General features: G+C 52.6%; 1 protein-coding gene across 1 annotated transcript in view; it reads right to left on the bottom strand.

Annotated features, from left to right (window-relative positions):
- The window catches only part of Col4a1 (collagen type IV alpha 1 chain), a 125,434-nt gene that overhangs the window by 29,445 nt on the left and 75,292 nt on the right, over positions 1-20,697 (bottom strand). The window contains exons 9-26 of the mRNA XM_026399535.2: positions 19,878-19,967; positions 19,731-19,793; positions 18,740-18,775; positions 18,280-18,321; positions 16,965-17,051; positions 16,503-16,529; positions 16,342-16,392; positions 15,697-15,741; positions 15,561-15,614; positions 13,762-13,803; positions 12,321-12,405; positions 11,846-11,881; positions 9,890-10,054; positions 6,675-6,770; positions 4,465-4,548; positions 3,956-4,026; positions 740-931; positions 72-240 (exon numbers count right to left, since the gene is read on the bottom strand). Coding sequence (XP_026255320.2) covers positions 72-240; positions 740-931; positions 3,956-4,026; positions 4,465-4,548; positions 6,675-6,770; positions 9,890-10,054; positions 11,846-11,881; positions 12,321-12,405; positions 13,762-13,803; positions 15,561-15,614; positions 15,697-15,741; positions 16,342-16,392; positions 16,503-16,529; positions 16,965-17,051; positions 18,280-18,321; positions 18,740-18,775; positions 19,731-19,793; positions 19,878-19,967 — 1,435 coding nt within the window. The remainder of the gene's footprint in view (positions 1-71; positions 241-739; positions 932-3,955; positions 4,027-4,464; positions 4,549-6,674; positions 6,771-9,889; positions 10,055-11,845; positions 11,882-12,320; positions 12,406-13,761; positions 13,804-15,560; positions 15,615-15,696; positions 15,742-16,341; positions 16,393-16,502; positions 16,530-16,964; positions 17,052-18,279; positions 18,322-18,739; positions 18,776-19,730; positions 19,794-19,877; positions 19,968-20,697) is intronic.

The following is a 20,697-nucleotide window of genomic DNA, read 5'->3' as shown; positions in this document are numbered from 1 at the left end:
GAACCAAAGCCAGGTATGTGCCTGTCTCCCCAAACCCGGGGTCTCTGCGCCTCAAGGGCCTCAAGCCTCACCTGGCAGGCCAGGGGACCCAGGGCTTCCAGGAAAACCTGGTTGTCCTTTGTCACCAACAGGGCCAATAGGACCAAATCCGGGAGGCCCGGGGGGGCCAATGTCACCACGGCTGCCGGGGAAGCCAGCGCCTCCAGGGGGACCACGTTCTCCCTTCAATCCTACGGAGCCCTGAAGTGACAAGAAGAAAGGAGAAGGTATCAGGGGCAGGCGGTAAGTCAGTGGCTTCCACTGTTCCCCAGCCCACAAGGCAGCCTGCAGTCAGCGAGTGAACGCAGCACTCCCTCCTAAGTCAAGCAGTCACCCCACTGCCACCAAACCCCGCAGAAGAGACACTGGCAGGGCAAGAGAGCTACGCCGCCATCCTCTGTCGAATGACAACGTAAACTCGGTGAACTTTAAATAAGCCTCCTTCAAGGACCAAAAGACAGCAAAACACATTTACTCAGTCCCCCAAAAGTCAGAAGAGACTCCTCGGTCACCACCTGGTCCGTCAGTGGGACAGCATCGACCCCCAGTTTACACACTTATCTGGTTCAGGAGCCTTGAAATAAACCCACACCCACCAGGCACCACCCGAAGACGCCACGCAGCGATGACCTCACTCATCACGTCTCCGTTCTCAGGTCCCTACCGTGAAATGCACGTCAGAGTCAGGAAGTAAACGTACCGGGGAGCCCTTGGGGCCTGGAAGACCTGGATGGCCGTCTCTCCCAGGGGACCCTGCTCTCCCTGGCATGCCGGGCTGTCCTGGGAAACCGGGGTCTCCTTTGTCGCCTTTGAGTCGTATGTCGAAGTAAATCTCGCCAGGCTCTCCCTTGGCGCCCGGCGGGCCCATCAGCCCTGGTGCGCCTTGAGGCCCCTAGGAGAACAAAGCCGTGATGCCACACGAGAACCCGCCCCAGGGCACCCAACCTCCGCCAGCCACCTTTATGGAAAACTGTCACCCACCTAGCGCTTGCCACCCACACTCCAGAAGGCAGCCGACAGCTCCTCAACAGATCCCTGGTCTGACCCACTGTTTGCAGTTTTCCTAAAACCCATCAATGTCTTGGGCATTCCAAGGAGGGACAAGGTGGGACAGGGCATGTCACTGGCACCCAGCTCTGGGAACGTTCTGGCGTGACTTTCTTTTCCCTTATTGACTGTCAATCCTTCATGACAATGTTTTAGCAACTGTTGGAGGCGCCTCTATGTGATTCCTGAGCCCCCAAACTAGAGCCACGGCTGCTGGGGGCAGACGGTAGCTGGAGTGTCAACGGGGTTGGGGACAGCCATTGTTCTGTCTGTCTGGGCATTATTAGAATTGCACAGGTTTCCTTTTGGGATCACACCCTGATTCCGGAAGAGATAGGCCTGCCAGGGCACCATGAAGGAACCAGGAAGTGAGAAGTCAGCTCTGTAATGGGTTATTTTAAGAAGTTATTTGGACTTTCCCAAGACTGTCCCCAGAGACACCCTCAGAACATTTTCAGTTCCTGGAAAGTCGAATCTGCAAAGAATGTCTACGCCCACCACAGAGCCCTGGCTCACAGGGACAATGGCAGAGGTTTCACACCATTGTCCCGACTCTCAGGCCTGAGAAGGACCCCTGTGGGCTGCCTGCCAACTTTGCACCATTCCTTTGACTTTAATTCCTTCTCTAAAACTCCCGAAGTTTCTTTGAGGTGAATCACATACAGGCACACACCCTGCGCTCTGAATACTTTCCACAAAAGGCGTTGGAAGACCAGGGACAGACCGATACTCTTACAACCTCTAGTTTTAAAAATGACACCTTCCACCATGTGTCTCCAACACTGAACGTGGAAACCGCTGAAATGGTGACCTCACAGAGCAGGGAGTGGACACTCAACCGCCAAGGCCACGTGGCTAAGACTGCACGGCCATCCTGGGTGGTTATTCACAGCCTGAACACACAAACTCCCTGTGATCCGGCAAGGAGCCCGGCCTTTTAGTCCATGAGTAGAGACATCATCAGTCAACACTCTATTGAGGGAGAAATGTAGATTTTTTTTTTAAAGTGGCATTGGTGACCCTAGGCCATCTCATGTGATTTGAGGCATAGAACATCTTGTTTCCAAACTGTTTCAGGGCTTTTTGATCCACATCCCTTAAGATGGAGGCTAGGAAGTCAAATGCTCCCTAGAAAACTTCACATGGGTCTCATTAACTTCGCATGGGTACCTCCCCTGCGCTTCCTGCCTCAGAGAGGGGTGCCACTGGGGAAAGTGGACACCCCAGAGACCACAAGCCTGCCGGGACCCTGGGCTTCTCAGCTCACTCAGGGAGCGCCATCCCTTCCCAGAACCACCCAGCTTTCAAAAGACAACAACCCAGAAATGCTCACTAAATCCAAAGAAAAACCAGGGCACTGCACCCGTCCACAGCAGTCTCCCCCTCAGGGTGTGGCCAAATTCAAAATATGAGGACCACAATTTTGAGCTGGTTAAACCATGGAGCTATGATGTAGCCTCAATTGAGGAAAATCACTACCTTTCAAATTATTTGCTTATGAATCTGTTTTTAGGGGCTTTTCCCATCTGTGGGAAGAGAGGACTGCTGATGAAGCAGCGTGGACCCAGCACTGCTGCGATCTCACTATTCCCTTCTTCACCTGGTACCTCTGGACCACGCTTTTCTCTCCCCTCTTTCCTCTTCTTCCATTTTTGCTAGATTTGAGGGCTGGGGCTGGGCATCTGGCCTGGATTCCAGCCAGGGCCGAGGCAGGAAGCCCACCAGGAAATCCACTCAGATAAAGGCAGATGGACAGAGGTTAAAAGATCCTTCTCTGCTCCCTTCAAAGTCCTTCCAACTTTGATCCCCGCTACAGTCAGCTATTTGAACTTCTCGTTTATTTAGAAATATTTTAAACAATTGCAGCTTCTAACTCAGCTAGCTCCCCAGGCACCAGAGAGATTCTGCAAAGCCGAAGCCCAGGACCCAACTTCAAAAGGAGAAGCCACTGCAGAACCCCAGCTGCTTCTCTCCTGATCCAGCTCACTTCTGCCCTGGCCTTCCTGTCGCGATGCTTCCAGGATTAGCTAAAGAAAACTAAGACTTTAAAGAGCTACATCAGAAGACAGAAGGCTAGAGACGTGACTCTCAATTTCAAACAAAAAGAAAAAAGGAATGAAAGGAATGAGCGAAACTGGCTAATGCCCGCAGAGCCCGGCCACACCACAGAAGCAAAAGGGCCACAGCCCTGAGATGGGCAGGCCTTGAAGCCGCGCTGATATGCGCAATAAAACCCGCCTCTGTGTTTGAGATGACGTTTTTTCTCTTCCGTGTGATAACTTATTCTAACGAACTAGAGAGGCTAAGCTGGTACTGCGATGGACTGAAAGGCTTCATGTTGATGTGATCGAGACGTTTCCTTATACATTTTTTTTTTTAAAAAAAGCATCTACGTAACAGATGTTGGTAATAGGAGGTCTCAACATACAGGTCTGTAAAAGGAAGAATGAAAATACTTCAAATCTCTAGAGAGGAAATGGCCAGTTTTCCTCGGTCCCTGTGCAGAGTCCCTGGTGAGAGCTGAGGTCATGTGTGGGGTGTCAGGAGCAGTGGTCACACAGAAGACAGACGCCCAGCTCTGTTGCCTGCTTGAGTCGCGGGGCCATCTGACTCAAGGACCCTGAGGCCTGTGGGAAGGACCAGATCACAGCTGGGTTCTGCTGGGCTGAGGGGCCAGGGGGGGACGGGGTTCTACACTCCACAGGCTTCTGGGCGTAGGCTCCATGTGAGAGCAGAGGAGGGTCCCACAGCCACTCCAGACCCTCCCACGGCCCACTGGCACAGGAGCCACGTGGGCAGATGCAGAAGCATGTGGCCTAGCTGGTTGCCTGGAGGCAACCTGCAGTGTGTGTGAACTCAGTTTACTCACAGGCAATCCTTCGAGACCATCCCTGCCGGGTAGACCTCTGTCGCCCTTGGCTCCTGGCTGTCCCGGAAAACCTTTCAAAGAAGACAGGAGCACAGCATCCATGAGACAATTCTTCAGAGCTTCTTTCCCCTGAGGTTCAATAGTGTCAAGTCTGGATACAAAGTGGATGGGCATTTGAAGACTGTCCAGAGAGTGACCATTAAACACCCGAGGTGGGCTCAGAGGGGACCCTGAGCCACCCGAGCTGCAGTGTGACGCTGCCCTCAGCCCAGGGACACATGAGGTGCACCCTGGTGCAGAGTGAGAGAGCCACGTGCCACGTCCCTTGGGCTAGGACCTCCGTGGCAGGCCCCTTGGTGGCTGGCTGGGCACCGTCCTGGATGCAGGCTCACGCTGCCTTTGCTGTGCTCCCACTTTGCAGGAGAGCAGGGCTCTGGTGGAGCGGTCCCCCAGAGCGTCCACACACAGGGGGTGGTTCTGGCCTGCTCCTTTCCATGCCTGGCCCTTACCGATTTCTCCTGAGGGACCCTGTGGCCCTGGTGGCCCTCGGAGTCCTTCTGTGTCACAGATGAGGCAGCTGTCTCCTTTCTGACCTAGAAGGAAGTTCAGGTACCTGTGAGAGGCATGTGAGCAGGAGTCCCTGCAGGGTGAGGAGGGGACGGCAGGCGGCTGTTACGGTGTCACGGTCACACCAGGCTCTGCCCGTCAGCGGCAGCCCCCTAGCACTCCCTGCTAGTGGTGGGACCCTGTGTCTACAGGTTCCTCCAGGGCGGCTGAATGCCCACTGCCCCCAGCACTCGCCGTGTGACCCTGCTGCATGTCTAGTGAGCCTCGTCCTTCTCCAGGCACAAGGAGAGGAGCTGAGCACCAAGAAGCCATGCAGGGACTTGGGCCTGCCTATCACCCTGGAAAGACTTGGCTACTGTGACTCCATCTCGCGTCCCAAGGCCTCCCGTCCCTTCCTCTCTGATTCACTGCACATGGGAAGTCGTGGACTTCTGAACTGTGTCCTGATTGAGGGAGTCACTGTGAAGAAGCAGCTCCAGAGCCAGAATGGATATTGAACTGACATCGAGGACGTGAGGAGAGATCGGAGCACAGACAGCGAGAGGTCGCCCTGCTTTGAAACCTCACTCTCTTAAGCTGTGATCTGCAAACTAAGTTCAAAGGCCCTCTGGGGTCTTAGATCCTCACTGTCTGGCTTCTGGGAACATCTGGCTTCCAGGCACGACAGGGAGCAAGGGCTGTGGAAGACGCCACCCGAGGGAGCACCAAGAGGCCCACCCACATCGCCCCCACCTCGCCCTGACGGGCAGCCCTGGGCATGGCTGGAGCCCACCCATCCCCGAAGCCCGTGCAAGATGTGGGAACAGGAGCCCCAGGCCAGCCCATCTCCCTGAAGTGTGCAGGACACACATGGTGTCATTCTGTGTTCTCCCAGGAGAGAGGACAGGAGCCCATCGTGGGCTGGACACCAGGCAGCCAGCTGTGGGACTCTGTCGGCATCCCTGCTCCTATGGCTGGAGGTGGGGCAGGCAACAGTGCTGCACCAGAACACCAGACACTGGGCAGAAAGACGCCCTCCATCAGGGAAGGATGAATACGGTCACAGGATAAAGAGCTCTGGCCACTGGGTGTCCTAAAATGGAACTGCACACCTCAGAGAGTAGTGAACACCTGGCCATGAGAGGGCCCCCCAAAAGGGAATGACAAGCAGATTCTAACTCATGCCCCCTGCAGACTTCTAAGATCACGTCCCTGCAGGCTCTGCAACCTAGGAGCCACCAGGATCCCACGGTGCACACTGCAGCTAGCTGTTCCCATGCAGTGTTATGCTTTAGGCTTTTGAAGACCAAAAATTCTTTACAATCCAAAGCCAGAAGTGGTACCCACGAGGGTGGATTTTACAAGACAGCCTCCTGTTCTGCTTGTGGGTTAATAGGCATATAAACATCGGAATGCCATTGTTTATTCCACTTAAAGACCGGACCATCAATGCTGGGACAATCCACCCCTGTTCTACAGATTTCTTAAGATAAATACATATCCTGTGTTGACGTTACAGCGGACCCTTGAAAGGGCTAAAGATAAAATTAACAGCCAAGAGTATCGAGGAAGGGCAGTTAATCCATCAACAGCAGACGCGCTCACACTGATCTTACGCAAAGGCGGCTCGTGGGGGCTGAGCATTCCCTGAAAAGATCTGTCACTGGGATTACAGGAAATATGTGCATCCTTGGAAAAACAAAACTCTCAAACTTTGAACTGAAAGATTACGGTATCAGTTTGAGAGTCTCATCAACGGGCAGTGCTCATTGTGGCAAGACAGATTTCCTGGGCCTCAGAAGGGTCAAGAACAATAATCTGACCTTTGGGGCCAAGGCTCCACCTTATGCTCCCAGGTCACGTATCTCCCACAAACACAATCTCAGCAACAATCTCAGCTGAGTTGAGGAAGATGTTTATTGTGGGAATGGATTTCCAGGGGAGTTTCAAATCTGCCTACCCTGCACCCTGACTCCCAATGCCTGAGCAAGTCTCGGTGGGGGGGGGATCATCTTCACAAATACAATCATCATTTTTTAATTAAAAGGGAACAAATTATGTTATATGCATTTATGAATATGTCAAAACGAACCCCATTAGTATATACAAGTATAACACACTAATGAAAACACCTAAAAAAAAGTTTAAATTAAAAAAAAAAAACAACTCTTACCTTTTTCTCCCACCTCTCCTGTCAACCCTGGCTGCCCAGGAGTCCCAGGAGGACCCTGATCACCAGGTGGTCCAGGCTGACATTCCACAATGCCATCTGAAATTGATTTGTAAACATTAGAGGACTGTGGCTAGGAATGTTCACTCTCTCTCTTAATTCAATCTATTATAAAACCAAAACATTTTAGGCTAATTGGTCAGCTTTAGAAATCCAGCTTTCAAATCCAGCTTCAAATCAAGCCTAGGATATCAACTTGCCAAACAGGACCAGCACACACTGTCCACTCGCCTCCCGGGCAACTGCTTCCCAGATTGAAATGCCTATCTCACCTCACTGGCCATCTCCTCTTCTTCAACTCACTTTTCCCTTGCAAAGTCCATCCCATCATCCTTATTTTACAGATTAAGAAACGGAGTCTCAAGCAAGTTAAGTGATTTGTCCACGGGCGTCTAGGTCAACCCGGAGACTAGGACAACCTTATTTTCTCCTTAGGCAAACTTACAACAAGTCAATGGTTATTTTAGAGACACATATGGTCCATGGGGAAATGCCTCTGATTCTTTGTTCATATTCAATTCTGAGCGTCATTTATGCAAAGAGGCATGATAATAAATTACAGTAATGCAAACACCATCTGCCACGGGCTCTGGTAACACAGAAGTATTGTCTTAGAGTTCAGATCTACAGTGCGATGGAGTTTGCCTTCCCTTCTTCAGTATCTTTGAACAAGAATGACAGCCTGAACAATCATAGCCAGCATCTTTCCCAGGCACTCCATCATGGCCAGAGTGCAAACACCAGAAGCCCTCCCGCCCCTCCGCACTGTCTGATGGAGAAGAGGTCAAGGGCAGAGATTTTGACATCTGGACCTGACTCTCCTGCAGTGGAAGGGCTGGGGCCCGGGGGCTGGGGTGGGTCCTGCCTCTAACTTGGTGTGTTGCCCAGGGTCAACCGTCCAGGTCCCCACCCAGCTAGAGAGGACTCCCTGAAACACAGCCACACCTCCCAGAGCGCCACTGAACAAGGCCGTTTCAGATGGGGAAGAGCTGAGGCCGGGAGGTTATTTTAGAGACACAGACTGTCCATAGGGAAATGCCTCTGATTCTTTGTTCATATTCAATTCCGAGAGGAAACCTTTTTGCTTTGCAGGTTGCTGATTTGTTCTTCTGTGAGCTTCTCCCCCAAGCACAGGGGGCAAGGAAGCCTGAGCTGTGGCATCTGTAGCCCCGCTCCACTCTGTCAACCCTGCCCTGGGGACTCTTCTCTATGGTTCCAAGAGCAGTCCTAAAGTTACTGACTCCAAAAAAAAAAACCACAATTCCCAGCCCCACAAGCCTGGGGCACATCAACTCCCTGATTCTGGAGACAAAGGCTCGTGAGTAGTAACACAGTCCCTTTCCTGAAGACGTTTTCTGACTGCCTCACCTCAACCAGCGTTCCTGCATACTGCTGGTTAAAAAAAAAAAAAAAGAAGAAAAGAAAAGAAAAAGCCATGATACCTCCTCCCCATGGTCAATTTAAAATAGCTTGAAGTCTAATGCAAGAATATAGTGATCATTTCTGGGGAGTTCTGAAAATGCAAGTCTAGAGTGAGTCCTCGTGATGCTGCTGCTCACGGCAGGCATCTGCAGGTGCCAGGACCATCTGGGAGAATGCAGCAGCAGAACTGGGCTGTGGAACTCTGACGCTGCACGGTTAATGAGCTACTGATAGGTCCCAAGTCAGCAGTGGTTTTCAGATGTAGCCTCTTTCACATACACGATAAATCTGAATAAATCTCTCGTTTGGGAGTTATCACTAAATATGCCGTAACTGGGAATTGTTCCATTTGCACTGACTACAGAGGGCCAACTAGAAAACCTGTCAGGAGGTATTAAGCTGACACATCCTTGTCACTTGGTCACAGGAATGGAAGGATCATAATTTTATATGAAATTTGTGCATATTTTAGAACTTACAAATTATAAATATCCAAAAACTGTTCTAATTCCCCCATGGCTGCCCATCACCTCCACATCACTCTTTAAAAGTCCCAGAACTCCTCACCGCCTTGAGGGCTAACGTGGACCCCTCTGCACAACAGCGCCTACATTCCACGCGTTTCCCTCTTTCTATTTACCTGGTCTTCCCCACAGAGTCCTGCTCCAGGGGACAGGGCTATGTCCTGACCCTGCTCCCAGCCCAAGCCTACCACCTCACAGGCTCCCCAGCCCTCGCTGAACAAGGACCCCAAAGGCCCTTCTCAGTTGCAGAGAAAAAGTTGGACTCTGGTTGCATGTCTCTGGGACTTCCTTATTCAACCTCATTCACATTTTACAAAATCATGAGAGAAGAGGAAAAAGTCCCTATAGCCTCACGAGTCCCGTCCATCTTCCCACCTGAGGTCATACAGATCCCTTCCCAGCAAAGGCGCCTGCTGGGCCAGTTGCTGCACCAGCCCTGGCCATCCCTCAGCACCTCGTCCATGGAACACCTTTTCTTTCACGAGCCCAGGTTTGAATTCCAACAAGTGGATCTCACTGGTCTCAGAGCCCAGGAGCCTCCAGCTCACAGAGGGTCAGCACTCCTGGGGCTCCACAGAGAGCTGGCTGATTCTGACCCCGTAGAACCAAGGGCTGCTCCGGAAACACGGAACTTCCCACTGGCCTGGTTTACCTAACGTTCTCTCATCATTTGCTCTGATATCACATTGAGATCACAGGGCCACCAGGAGAGAACGAAGAGATTATGGCTACGTGCTCAGTTCTTCCAGAGGCTGATATAAGAAAAATCCCCAACATGCCCCAACTTGAAGTCTTTGGTTACATTACGACACACTCTCGTGCAATCAGTATAAACCTGCAACCCCTTCTTCCTTGGTTTTGGTGTGTCTTATTAGCACTGTGTTCGCTATCTCTAGACCAAGGACAACACACTCGGCTCTCAATGAAAACCCCACCAATTAACTGGTTTATCTCTAACCTTGGGTGCCAGGAGACTTGCAGCTGGTTAACATGCTCCTTATTCCTTTTAGCCATTTTTATTTTTTATTTTAACAATTCCTTTTGGTAGCAGGGTCAATCCCCAAAGCTGTCTAAGTGGAGAATCAATAATTAAGCCATGGTTGGTCACCGGAGCCCTGGCCTGACACTCCAGCTCTGGGAGCAGTCACAGTGCCTGCCTGGCCTCCTGGTAACTGGCTGGACATGAGTGACACCATCCCTGAGGGAACTTACTTGTGTGTCCTGGCTGCCCAGGGGGTCCAGGGAGACCTGGGGGGCCTGGGACTCCATCCTTTCCGCTCAGCCCTGGCAAAGATGTTCCTGGATATCCTCGGTCTCCTTTTTCTCCTCTTTCTCCAGGGAAGCCAGGAGCACCAGGCTGTCCAGGTACAGGGAAGCCTGAAACCAGCACAGAATCGCGTGTAAGTTGTTGCAGGGCGTCCCACACCCCTGCACACACGGCTTCCTCAATACGTCCAAAGGACACTGCACATCACTGAGAGGGGAGCTGCTCTAGACAAGCAGAGCCAATGAGCTAACAGGGTGCCTTCCGTAGACGCGGACAGCCCACTTAACCCTAGGAAAAGGACTCGGTACCCGGAGGTAAAACCTGCAAGTTTCCTTTATGCAAAAAGCATTCCCAGCTCTATATGGAGAAGTGCCTAAAAATGCCATCAATCAAAGAAATGGACAGAGACCAAGGGGACAGCAGCTGGACTGACAGTTAAAGACAAGTAACTTCCTCTGGCTCCACAAGAGGTTCAAAGCCAAAGTGGCGAGCTGATCTGAATGTGCCAAGTCAAGTTCAGGCACCACTGCAGTGTGAGGGTGGGGTGCACCAGCCTGTGGAGGTCAAGAAGGCTGCCACAGGAGGCTGGAGGGAACTGAGGCCCAGGAGGCCACCAATGATGAGACCCAACTGTCCTGGTGGGGAAAGAGCTGGTATCTGGAGCAGGACCGAGCAGAGAGGCAGGTGGGCTGGGAAGGGGAAGCAGTCCTACCATGGTGGACTTCAGCACGGTGAGAAGACCCACAGTGGGAGAGCCGGAAGGACAGAGGCCATGGGGTCTGAACCCAGCGGCCAGTGCCCTAGCTGGAGGAAGCAGCTCTCAAGAAAGGGAAACCAGTGCTCAGCCAGATGGAAATCGGGGTGCGAGGGAGGTCAGTAATGGGGTGGGACAGCAACCCACAGTGTCCAAGACCAGCGGGTGCTGCAGTGAGGGGAGGGCGGTGGCCGGGACGGTGGAATAATGCATCTCCAGGCAGAGCGATTTCAGCAAATGTTTTCTAAAGTTCTGGTCAAGAGATGAATAGGTGTTGGTAACTGGACCTGAAGAGCAAGCACCGCACAGGAAGGGGTGGGTTCCGGGTCAAATGAAGACAGTGGCTGCACACAGAGGGAAGCCAAGGTCCTAGGAGACGCACAGTGTCCCTAGGGAGGCGAAGGCCCTGGAGCCAGGATGCCGTTGTTCCCATAGAGAAAAAGAGGACCCTGCAAGAACTGAGAACTGCCAGAGGGGGAAATGAAGTGGCAAACACGGAGGATGAGAATGAACCAAGAGCCAACGAGCAGAGCGTCCAGGCCATGAGCCTCAGCAGGCAGGAACTGCAGGGCAGGGGACTGCCCCTCAGACACCGGGGTCCCTGCTCAGGGCCGCTCACGTGAGCACGCGCCTGGACCAGCACCTGCTGGAGGAAGGTACAGTTGCCTGGGACTCGCCACCTGGCACGCGGGAGAGAGCTTGGAGGCACTCGGGGAACAGCAAGACAGGCAACAAGAGCACTGGATGGGCCACCCTGCCCTGGTCTCCAAGTGACGAGTTCCAGAGAGAGGAAGGGGAGCAAAGTGCTCCGGAAGAGGTGTGACCTGCTGGGACCAGGACCCTGGTGAGCGAGGGATGTCCATGGGAGCAGGGACCAGGTGGGAAGGCCTGCCGCAGAGCAGACCTGAGAGGGAGGCCAGGGTCTCCAGGGACACACAGGAGTCCCCTCCATGGCATGCACATCTCTGAACCACACGCCAATCTGCAAACACTTATCTAGCAGCACATTCTGTTTTCAAGATAGAAAACCATGTATGAACATTGCTACGTGTTCTACGCACACATCTAAGGTGCATGATAGGCATGTACACCGCAAACCACAGAGGAGGCACACACCTGGGCCACAGACGGGCAGGGAAGGACTTACCTGGAGGGCCCGGCTGGCCTTGTAATCCCGGGTAACCTTGAAAGAGAAAGAGAGGAACAATGTAAGAGGTGCTCGCTCTTTCCCATTTCCCTGCCAGGGCCTCCACGCTCCAGGGACAGGGGGACAGACTGGCCCACCAAGCATCCCCTGGAGGAAGACCACGCTGCATATGGAAAAGGGCGTCTGTGTCCCCCATGTGACACTGAGATAGGGACCTGGAGAGGGCAGGTCACCAGACAGCCATGCAAGGGGTGCAATTGTTTTCAAAAGGAGAGAAAGACATGCAGAGAGAGAGAAGAGGAGGAGGAAGGAGGGAGAAGAGAAGGGACAGGGAGGAAGAGGGAAGGGGAGGAGGAGGGAGGGGGAGGAGGAGGGAGGGGGAGGAGGAGGGAGGGGGAGGAGGAGGGAGGGGGAGGAGGAGGGAGGGGGAGGAGGAGGGAGGAGAGGAGGAGGGAGGGCAAAGGCAAGACTCTACCTTTCGGGCCTGGCTCTCCTCTCAGCCCAGGAGCCCCTGGGTAGCCTCGCTCCCCTTTTTCTCCCAGAGGTCCTGTGCCTATAACCTGCATCAAAGAAGAAAAGATCCCCGGGGCGTCAGAGTGGCTGGCCTTGGATTATATACTGTATGTGAAGAAATCAACCTACTGTGCATGACTTCAAGAAATTCAAAAGCTAAGACGCAGTGGCAGAGTGTGGGGTGTGGGGTGTGGGGGTCTTGAGCCCTGGATGAACCTCAGGCCAAGAGCGGGTCACAGAGAAGCCACCCAGCAGCTCCCCTCCCCTGGGCAGCTCCCCACAGCACCAGGGATGAGCAGTGCCATTCAAGGTGCAGGTGTGGCATCTGCTCTGCTGGGCACCGTCAGGGGCTCACCCTTCAGCCCCGCAGACCACGGATCAGGAACACACGTTTTATTAGAAGAGGGTTTCTGCTTTTTCCTTTTTAAAGACCCAGAGTGCGCCATTCCTTAAAGCCAAAGGGAAACTGGCCAGGAAGAAGTCACTGCGGGCCTCATGAAGAAGAAGAGATTCTAAAGCACATTCAGGGAAATGGCAGTTCCAACCCTGCACATCACCACGGAAATAGGATTCCTCTGTGTCCACTAAGGGAACGGACTCTGTTTTTAAGATGCTGTTACACAGCTTGTGGGCCATTCCACAACTTCTGCACATACGGAAACACGCTGTGCACCAGAAGCCTTCACAATTGTTATGTGTCAATTAAGAATCAATGAAGAAAAAACCTTTATTAAAAAGAAAACTAAGTAAGATGTGCCTGTGGGGCTGAGGTGAGCCAGACCCTCCACCACGGAGTCACAAACGCGACGTCAGAGCCACAGAAATGCGTACAAGGACAGAGGGAGCCAGGCCCGCCTTGGGGGATGATCCTACTCCCGGAGAAGCAGCCCCCGACAGGCGCCCGCAGGCCCGCTCCTTTCCAGGAACGTCACACACCGCGACTGCAGCTGTGTGGAAACCAGCCAGGAGTGCAGTACCACTGCAGCAGCAAGGCTGCCCGCGGACGGCCAAGTGACCGGCCATCTGCTTCTCTTGTAAGATTTCCCTGAAGTGGGCTGGGATGTAGCTCCAGGGCAGGGCCCTTGCCTGAGGCCCTGGGTTCCATCCCCAGTGCCACAGAACATTGTTTCTCTCTCCCTTAATGGACAATTCCAAACCAAAGATTTCAAAATAGGCCACTAATATTCTTATCCATCTTCCAACCTTTTCATTTCCAAAGGTTTAAGGATATGTAGAAATTTCCAAACCCAATAAAACAGCTCAATAGAAATCCTGAGGAAGTTTCAAGTGACATGCAGCTACTTCACGTAAAATGCTAGGCGTGGTGGCAGCTTGTCCTGTGTCACCACCCCTGGATAATTCCACCCCCCCCCGCCCCCGGCCAGCAGACAGCGGTTACTCACAATTCCAGGGGGGCCCGGAGGACCGGCTTCACCTTTGTCTCCCTACAAAGAAAAAGTAATTGAACTGCCTGTCTTCGCTCCACGGAGTGTCCACAGAGGGCAGCGCCCAAGGCTTCTCTCCAGTGAGACTGAGAGTGGGCCTCAGGGAGCTAAAAACACGGTCCTCTCCTCGGCCGGTCCCAGGGTGGTCAGCCTAATGCACTCTGAGACCGGCATAAGACACAAACACATCTCTCGCTACTTCAAGTACACCTGACACAGGGGAACAGAGATTTCTACAGAACACAGCAGAAGGCTAACTACGCCCCTGGCCACAGAGCGGGGTATTCCCTCTGACCACTGACCACGTGCTCCCTCAGAGAGCCTGAACAGAGTTCATTGGAGGCTAAGTTACCATGCCATAGTTTTTCCAAAAGCCAAAAAAGAAATTAAATGAAATGATATGAAAGCATGATATCTAAATGTATTGTCTTCAATCATTTAATATGAAGTTTTTATGTGCAAGATTATCTAAATTTGCATTGGAAGTCAGAATATAAAATCTAGTATTCATTGAAAACATTGGTGAATAACTTCTGATCACTTGAAGGCTTAATTTAATCTACATTAGATGAAAATCCTAACTAAACTTTCACATCTAACTGTTCTCACCATAAAAATTTAGAAAGTCCTATGATATACATATATATATATGTGATATATCCTACCATAAATGTATATGTTTTTCCTTTTAAACTAACACATAAAACTTAAGCATCAAACTAGAATTGAATGCTTTAGCATTAAGAGAATACAAGAGATTTTGAAATATCCACAGCATTTCAACAATATTCCTGCTCCTGGGTGGGGGGTAAAGCTCGGGGTGGAATGGGGCTTAGCACACATGAGTCCTGGGTTTCCCCCCAGCCCAGAGGGAGGGGGAACAACTAGCTGCTATATTCCAAACACTTAAAATCTATAGGATTTGACTTTCTCAAAAAATTCCAGTCAAGGCCTTTCCCTTTGGCTCCTGGCTTCAACAATAAACCTTAAGGGTATCTCCCTAGGTTGTCACTCATTGTTAGTGACAAACATTTCTTGATCCTATTTCAGTAGAGTAGCACGACTAAAAGAGGAAAATAAAGCAGTCCCTCATTTGTTCTGCTCTCAGAGATGGAAAACAACCGGCTGGCCAACCACAGGGCCCCGCTGCGGGAGTTCTTCTGGGGCACACGGTGGCATTTTGTAAAGCTTTGGGGGAAATAAGAGTCTTCATGGAGACCCCAGATTACACTTTTAGGAATTCATGATGGAATTCATGATCAGAGGAGCGGCCCAAACTAATGGCAAAGGTGAAAATTTAGACATGGCCTAAATCCCGTGCACCAGAAGATGTGGGGCTGCGTTCAGGAAGGCTGACGTGTCACCGAGTGACAGATAAGACGCTCGATGCCTTCTTGTACAAGGTATGGGTGCACAGAAGAACACCAGCCATCGCCGTCCCTGAGTGCTGAGGGACAATGTGCTTTCTTTTGTCCACTACACCCTCCCGCATTTTCTCTGGTTTCATAATGGGGAAAAATCATCTCTATAAACTAAGACATAGAAACTTCAAGTGGAACATTTTATATATTTTTTTTTCTTTAAAACCTTCATGATCACCAAGACAATCACTAAAAAGTTTGTTTTCACCCACATGGGAGAGAGACCGTTTTTCTCCTTTGGGAACAGAGTTCTGTATTCTAGGGAGAAGGGAAGCCAAGCCCTGCTCTGTCCAAGCTGAACTGCACAATGAAGGTCCAAACAGCGTCACCACATACCTGAGGGCCCTGCGGGCCGGGGAGTCCCGGGTACCCTGGCTCGCCTGGAAAGCCCTGGAGGGAGAGGACAGTGTCAAGGTCATTGAGTGAAGGAGAAGAGCTCCTGTGCCTTCAGAAGCCGCAGAGCAATACTTACCGGACTCCCTTTCTCTCCTTTGTCACCATCTTTTCCAGGTTTTCCCTGTAAAGATGTGGACATTAGTGTTTCGTGAATGATAGCCAGGACTATCCCGGGGAGGAGGTTCCGGGTGGCCGCAGTGCCTGGGTGACGGCGGCTGGGAGGTGGGGGAATGGCTGGGGAAGTCACCCTGGCAGGAGGGTGTTTCAGTTCCCAAGGGCAGAGCCAGCCTGGCGACAGGTCTAAGGTCCAGTGCACTGGCAGCCAGGCCAACACCAGGACTCTTCCCACCAGCACGGTACTGAGGCTACTGTGCAGGGCTGCCCCATGGGCTCTCCCCAGGGTTCTGCAGGGGCCCAGGAACAGACAGCTGGGCAGTGCCTGTCCCTGCCTTTGGAGGGGCTTGAGGCTAAGCAGGCACAACCTGGGCTCTGGGTCTCAGAACTGGCACCAGAACCAGCCACAAAGGAAGCCAAGCCCCTGCTCTGTCCATGCGGCAGGTCCCAGGGGCTGTGGGCCTCTCCCAAGGCCTCCTTCCGCCTGGGCTGCCTGCCCCAGTGGTGCCGAAGCCCCAGCCTTCCAAGAGAAGGGACACACAAAGGTCCCGCACGACCTTCTGTTCCCGGCTTCTGCATTCTAGGACAGGAAGGGAAGGCCACGTACCCGAGGCCCTGGCTTTCCGGGTTCGCCCTTCTCGCCAATCCCTGGTATCCCCTAGAAGAGCAAAAGGAGAAGCAGGTGAGCGCATGGCACTGCCCAGCACGCGGCTCAGGCAGAGGGAAGATGAACTCGTAACTTTAGATAGACAGGAATGGGGAATTTACCTGAAATCCAGGTTCACCTTTTTGACCCTAAAAGAATTCAGAGAGGGGCAGAGAGAGAGGGGTCAGGACTTTCTAATGGCTTTACCAGCTTTCTACAGATGACGTCAAACACATGAGAAGAGAACCCTTTCTCTACCTCGGGAACAAATCAACGCATGGTGTCTCCTACGTTCCCTCCCAGCTCTACCCGAGTTACGGTGTCACCAGGGCAGAGGCCACCCTGCCTGGCACAGAGGGACTTGCCATGCCTCCTTCTGCCCCTCGGCAGGACCCCCTCCTACCCCCTGGCAGCCCCCAACATGTTCCCTGAAGCAGCTGCACCTGGGCCCCGCCTCTGCCACAGAGCTGCTGCTTCCCAGGTCAAGGGTCAACGGTGGGAGACACTGGATCACGACTTGATGTCTTTCTCCCTTGGGACTTGCCCTGGGTTAGCAAGCACCTGCAGGGCCAGCCCAGACGTACCTTTTCTCCCGTCGGGGCAAAGTCCCCTTTTTCTTTAACTTGTGCCTGTCCTGGCATCCCGGGAGGCCCACTGACACCTTGGTCACCCTGTTCAAGTAGAAGCCGGGGATTACTGAGGCATGAAAATAACTATGTGAGAAGGGAAAACACAGAGTGTGAGGATAAAGGCCTACAGAGAAGCAGCTGATCTTAGAACATGACAGTCTTCTGCTCCTCTGCAGCCTTGCCTCTGTGGTGGCTGCACTAGGAGCCTGGGGTGGAGGTCCACAGCCAGGCCGCCTGTGCCCAGGGTCAGGAGCTGGACACCTGCAGACACACCTGTGCATGCAGCCGCTGCAGAGTGCATGCTGCATTGAGGGGGCACCAAGGAGAGGCTGCAGGCTGCCTAAGAGCTGGTCCAGAGAGGAGCCATCTTTAGGTAAAGCAAAAACGTGAGAACCCTCGGAATCTGCTTCCCAAGCAGCCTGACAGCTGGCTACACTCAGAAATCAGGGGAATCCAACAGACGGTGAGGGAAGTCCAAAGACCCCCAATGGCATGAATTTCAGGGTCATTTTATTGTGAGGTTCATGCAATGACAGAGCCAAAAGGTATGGAGGAGAAAAGCAGAACCAACTGCATGACCCAGCTCTGGCCAGGCCCCGTGTCTAGTGCCCAGGTGGCCACCATGCCCACTCGCACATCCCTGGAGGCAGGCCAGCTGCAGCAACTACAGAATCCCCTAGGCTGGTGCCCGTCTCATTGGTCTGACCAGGGACATTGCTGCAGAGCACAGGAGAGGTTCAGAGGCCCACAGTTTTCTCTCCTCTTCCCAGGAGAAATCTGCCCGTCCATCTGAGCCTCCCTGCCTCCAGAGCATTCTCCCTCCACGCCCACTGCCCCGGAGAAGGACCCACCTGCCAACTCTGACTTCTCCTCCTTGTCCTACAGTGGCCTTCATCATTGCAGGGCTTCACAGAGTTGTGCTACTAAATCATGTCCTACGTGTTGGGGTTCTTCTTAGGAACCCTAGTCTGGTTTCATCACTGACAAGAACACTATGACTGATGCCCGTGTACAGAGCATCCCAACAGACAGCCTCAGTGCACTCTGCTCGTGAGACCACACACAGACCTCTGCAACAGGCCTGCCTCGTGCAGTAACCTGGAGTACACCTACTATTCTGACAGTTTAAGCAAAACCCTACAGAACTCAAAAACCTGCAGAGAAGAGGAACTATGGTCATAGGGTCCAAAAGTTGATGCAGAAGTAGAAGTTCTGCCAATCTCAGAGCTGTGGCCTTAAACAAGGGACAGACCAAGCACCATGTACTCACCTTGTCACCTTTTGGTCCTTGAAAACTTGAGCCCATTTGTCCCTGTTGATTGAAAATTAGGCTTTGTTATTAGGCCTGCCACTTTGTCCAGACAGTGGACATCAGGCAGCAGCTTTGACCTCAACTACCACAACCTCTCCCAGAAAGAGGTGATGGAAAGGCTCAAACAAGTATATTGGGAAAGAACTATACAAATAATTTCTAAAATTTAAGGTTTTAAAACTCTGGCTTTAGAAAACTAAGGGAAAGATCAAACTAAGAGAATCCAAGACAATAACTAAGGGAGAGGTAGAAGGAGGAAGAGGTGCACCGGTGGACGATGGACAGACGACAGAGAAGGTAGAAAGATCACGCATGACGGATGGATGACAGATGACCAGACAGGTGGGTGGATAAAGGTACGACAACTCCACGATGATCTCACACTGAGGCCAAGGGCAACAGATGAGGAGACACTTACCTTTTCACCTGGAGGCCCAGGAGGACCCGGGGGACCCTGTAAGAGAGAGAATTTTATTAATACGATTCACAACCCTGGTCATTATTAAATCCTCTGTGCTGGAGTTATCCTAAGATTCTGTGGAGAACATGAGACACTATTTGTGAAGTGTCTTTGCTGTGCTGCAGAACTGCACCACTTTGAAAATAGCCAGAATCCGGCCACAGCAATTATTAACAGGGGTGGAAATACCTCCAAACTGGAGGCACTGCCACGTGGACCAGGTGACCAAGAGGGTGCCAGGATGAGCTAGGTAGGGCAAGGCATAAAGCCACCAGCCACGCTCTGGAGCTGGGTTCCCCACCTGGGAAGGATGCTTCTCCACTTTAGACACAAGTGTGAATCTTCAAAAGCTAATGATTCCTCGGGGGTAGTTGTCATGAGATGAATAGCACCTTCAAGACACGTAGGGATTGGGTGCATCTTCCCCTCCTCACACATGGCACATGGCAGATATGACCTTGCCACCCTGTGCCCTCTCCTCCCCCACCAGGCTTATCAGCTGTCAAGGAGGCCAGGGAGCCGTCTCCAGGAGCCAGGCCTGAGGCTCACTCTACAGCCTAGCACAGGACGGCTGCTGGTCTGTGTCCACACTCCTGGTGCACCCCAGACCCCAGTCCAGCTCCCCACACAGGGGCGAGGTTGCCCAGGGAAGATCCCACCTTCCTAAGTCCACAGAACTCACTGGGAGATGAGCAGCCCAAGACTGCACCATGCCCCCTGTCTAGGGCGTCCTGACACACTGCGCCATTCGCCTCCTTTCCCACAGTTCTGGGAACGGATGGGGCAGAGGAGGCAGCACCCTGTGCATGGGAGGGAGGCTGGTGCTGCCATAGCCAAAGGAAGAGGGACAGACGAGGTTGAGGTGCCATTAACTTCCTATTTATTCCCACATCTCTATTCACCTTTTCTGTAAATGACTGTCACAGAGAGGCATTTGCCCAAAACTTACTGGTGGTCCAGTAAATCCTGGAGGGCCAACGGGTCCCTGCAGGCCTGGCAATCCCGGCGAGCCCTATCATTCAACAGGAGAGAAAGGGTTACCATGCCAGCCAGGAGGTGACTTAGCACATCTCACAGTGACTCAGAAAATGCTTACTGGAATCCCGGGGGCGCCAGGAAATCCTCTTTCCCCTTTCAACAGCATCCCAGGCACGTAGCCCAAGCCCAGTATTTCACCTGGATCCCCCTAGAGGGCAGAAGAAGAGAGTGTCGTAAATGCGGATGGTCACATAAGGAATCCACAACCCACCGGACACCAGGCTGGCTTCACTGGGATGGGACTGGGCCGAGTCCAGGAGTGAGGCCAACTGCCCACCTGTCCCCTCACTGTGCTCAGTGACCAGCAAAGAGAGCTGCAGGTCACCTCAGCTGCAGCTGGCACTGAAGACAGAGGCCGTCACAGGAGGGGACCCAGCCCCTGGCAGCACCTCTCAACCTGAGACTCTCCCTCCCAGACAAGAACTGCTGCCAGGAAGACTCGTGGGTGTTCTGAGGAGAGGGCCTGGTGGCAAATGCTATCTGCCAACTTGGCAAGGTGGCCTCACTTGGTTAAACCACCGCTGGGCTGCTGCTGGGAAGGGGTTTCTACAAGATTAACACTGAGATGAGCAGACTTTGGGTCAGGCAGATGACCCTCCAAGGTGTGCTGGGCATTGTCCACCAGCAAAGAAACTGCTCCCCTCGTGGGCAAGAAGAGGACCTTCTGCCTGTAGAAGGCCACCTTTGGAGTCAAGACCACAACAGCAACTCTGCCTGCTGTCCAGCCGGCCACCCACCCACAGACAGCGGACATGCTCAGCCACCACCACAGGAACCCATTTCTTAAAATCAGCCTCTCCCCTTTCTCTCTCTGTTGGTTCTGCTTTTCTGGAGAGCCCTTCCCAACACACGGGTAATGAGGACACTCTTTCACAGGT

The sequence above is a fragment of the Urocitellus parryii genome, chromosome 2 (genome assembly GCF_045843805.1).
Source record: "Urocitellus parryii isolate mUroPar1 chromosome 2, mUroPar1.hap1, whole genome shotgun sequence".
In the NCBI taxonomy this organism is placed as follows: Eukaryota; Metazoa; Chordata; class Mammalia; order Rodentia; family Sciuridae; genus Urocitellus; species Urocitellus parryii.
This window is presented reverse-complemented; position numbering and strand designations above follow the sequence as displayed.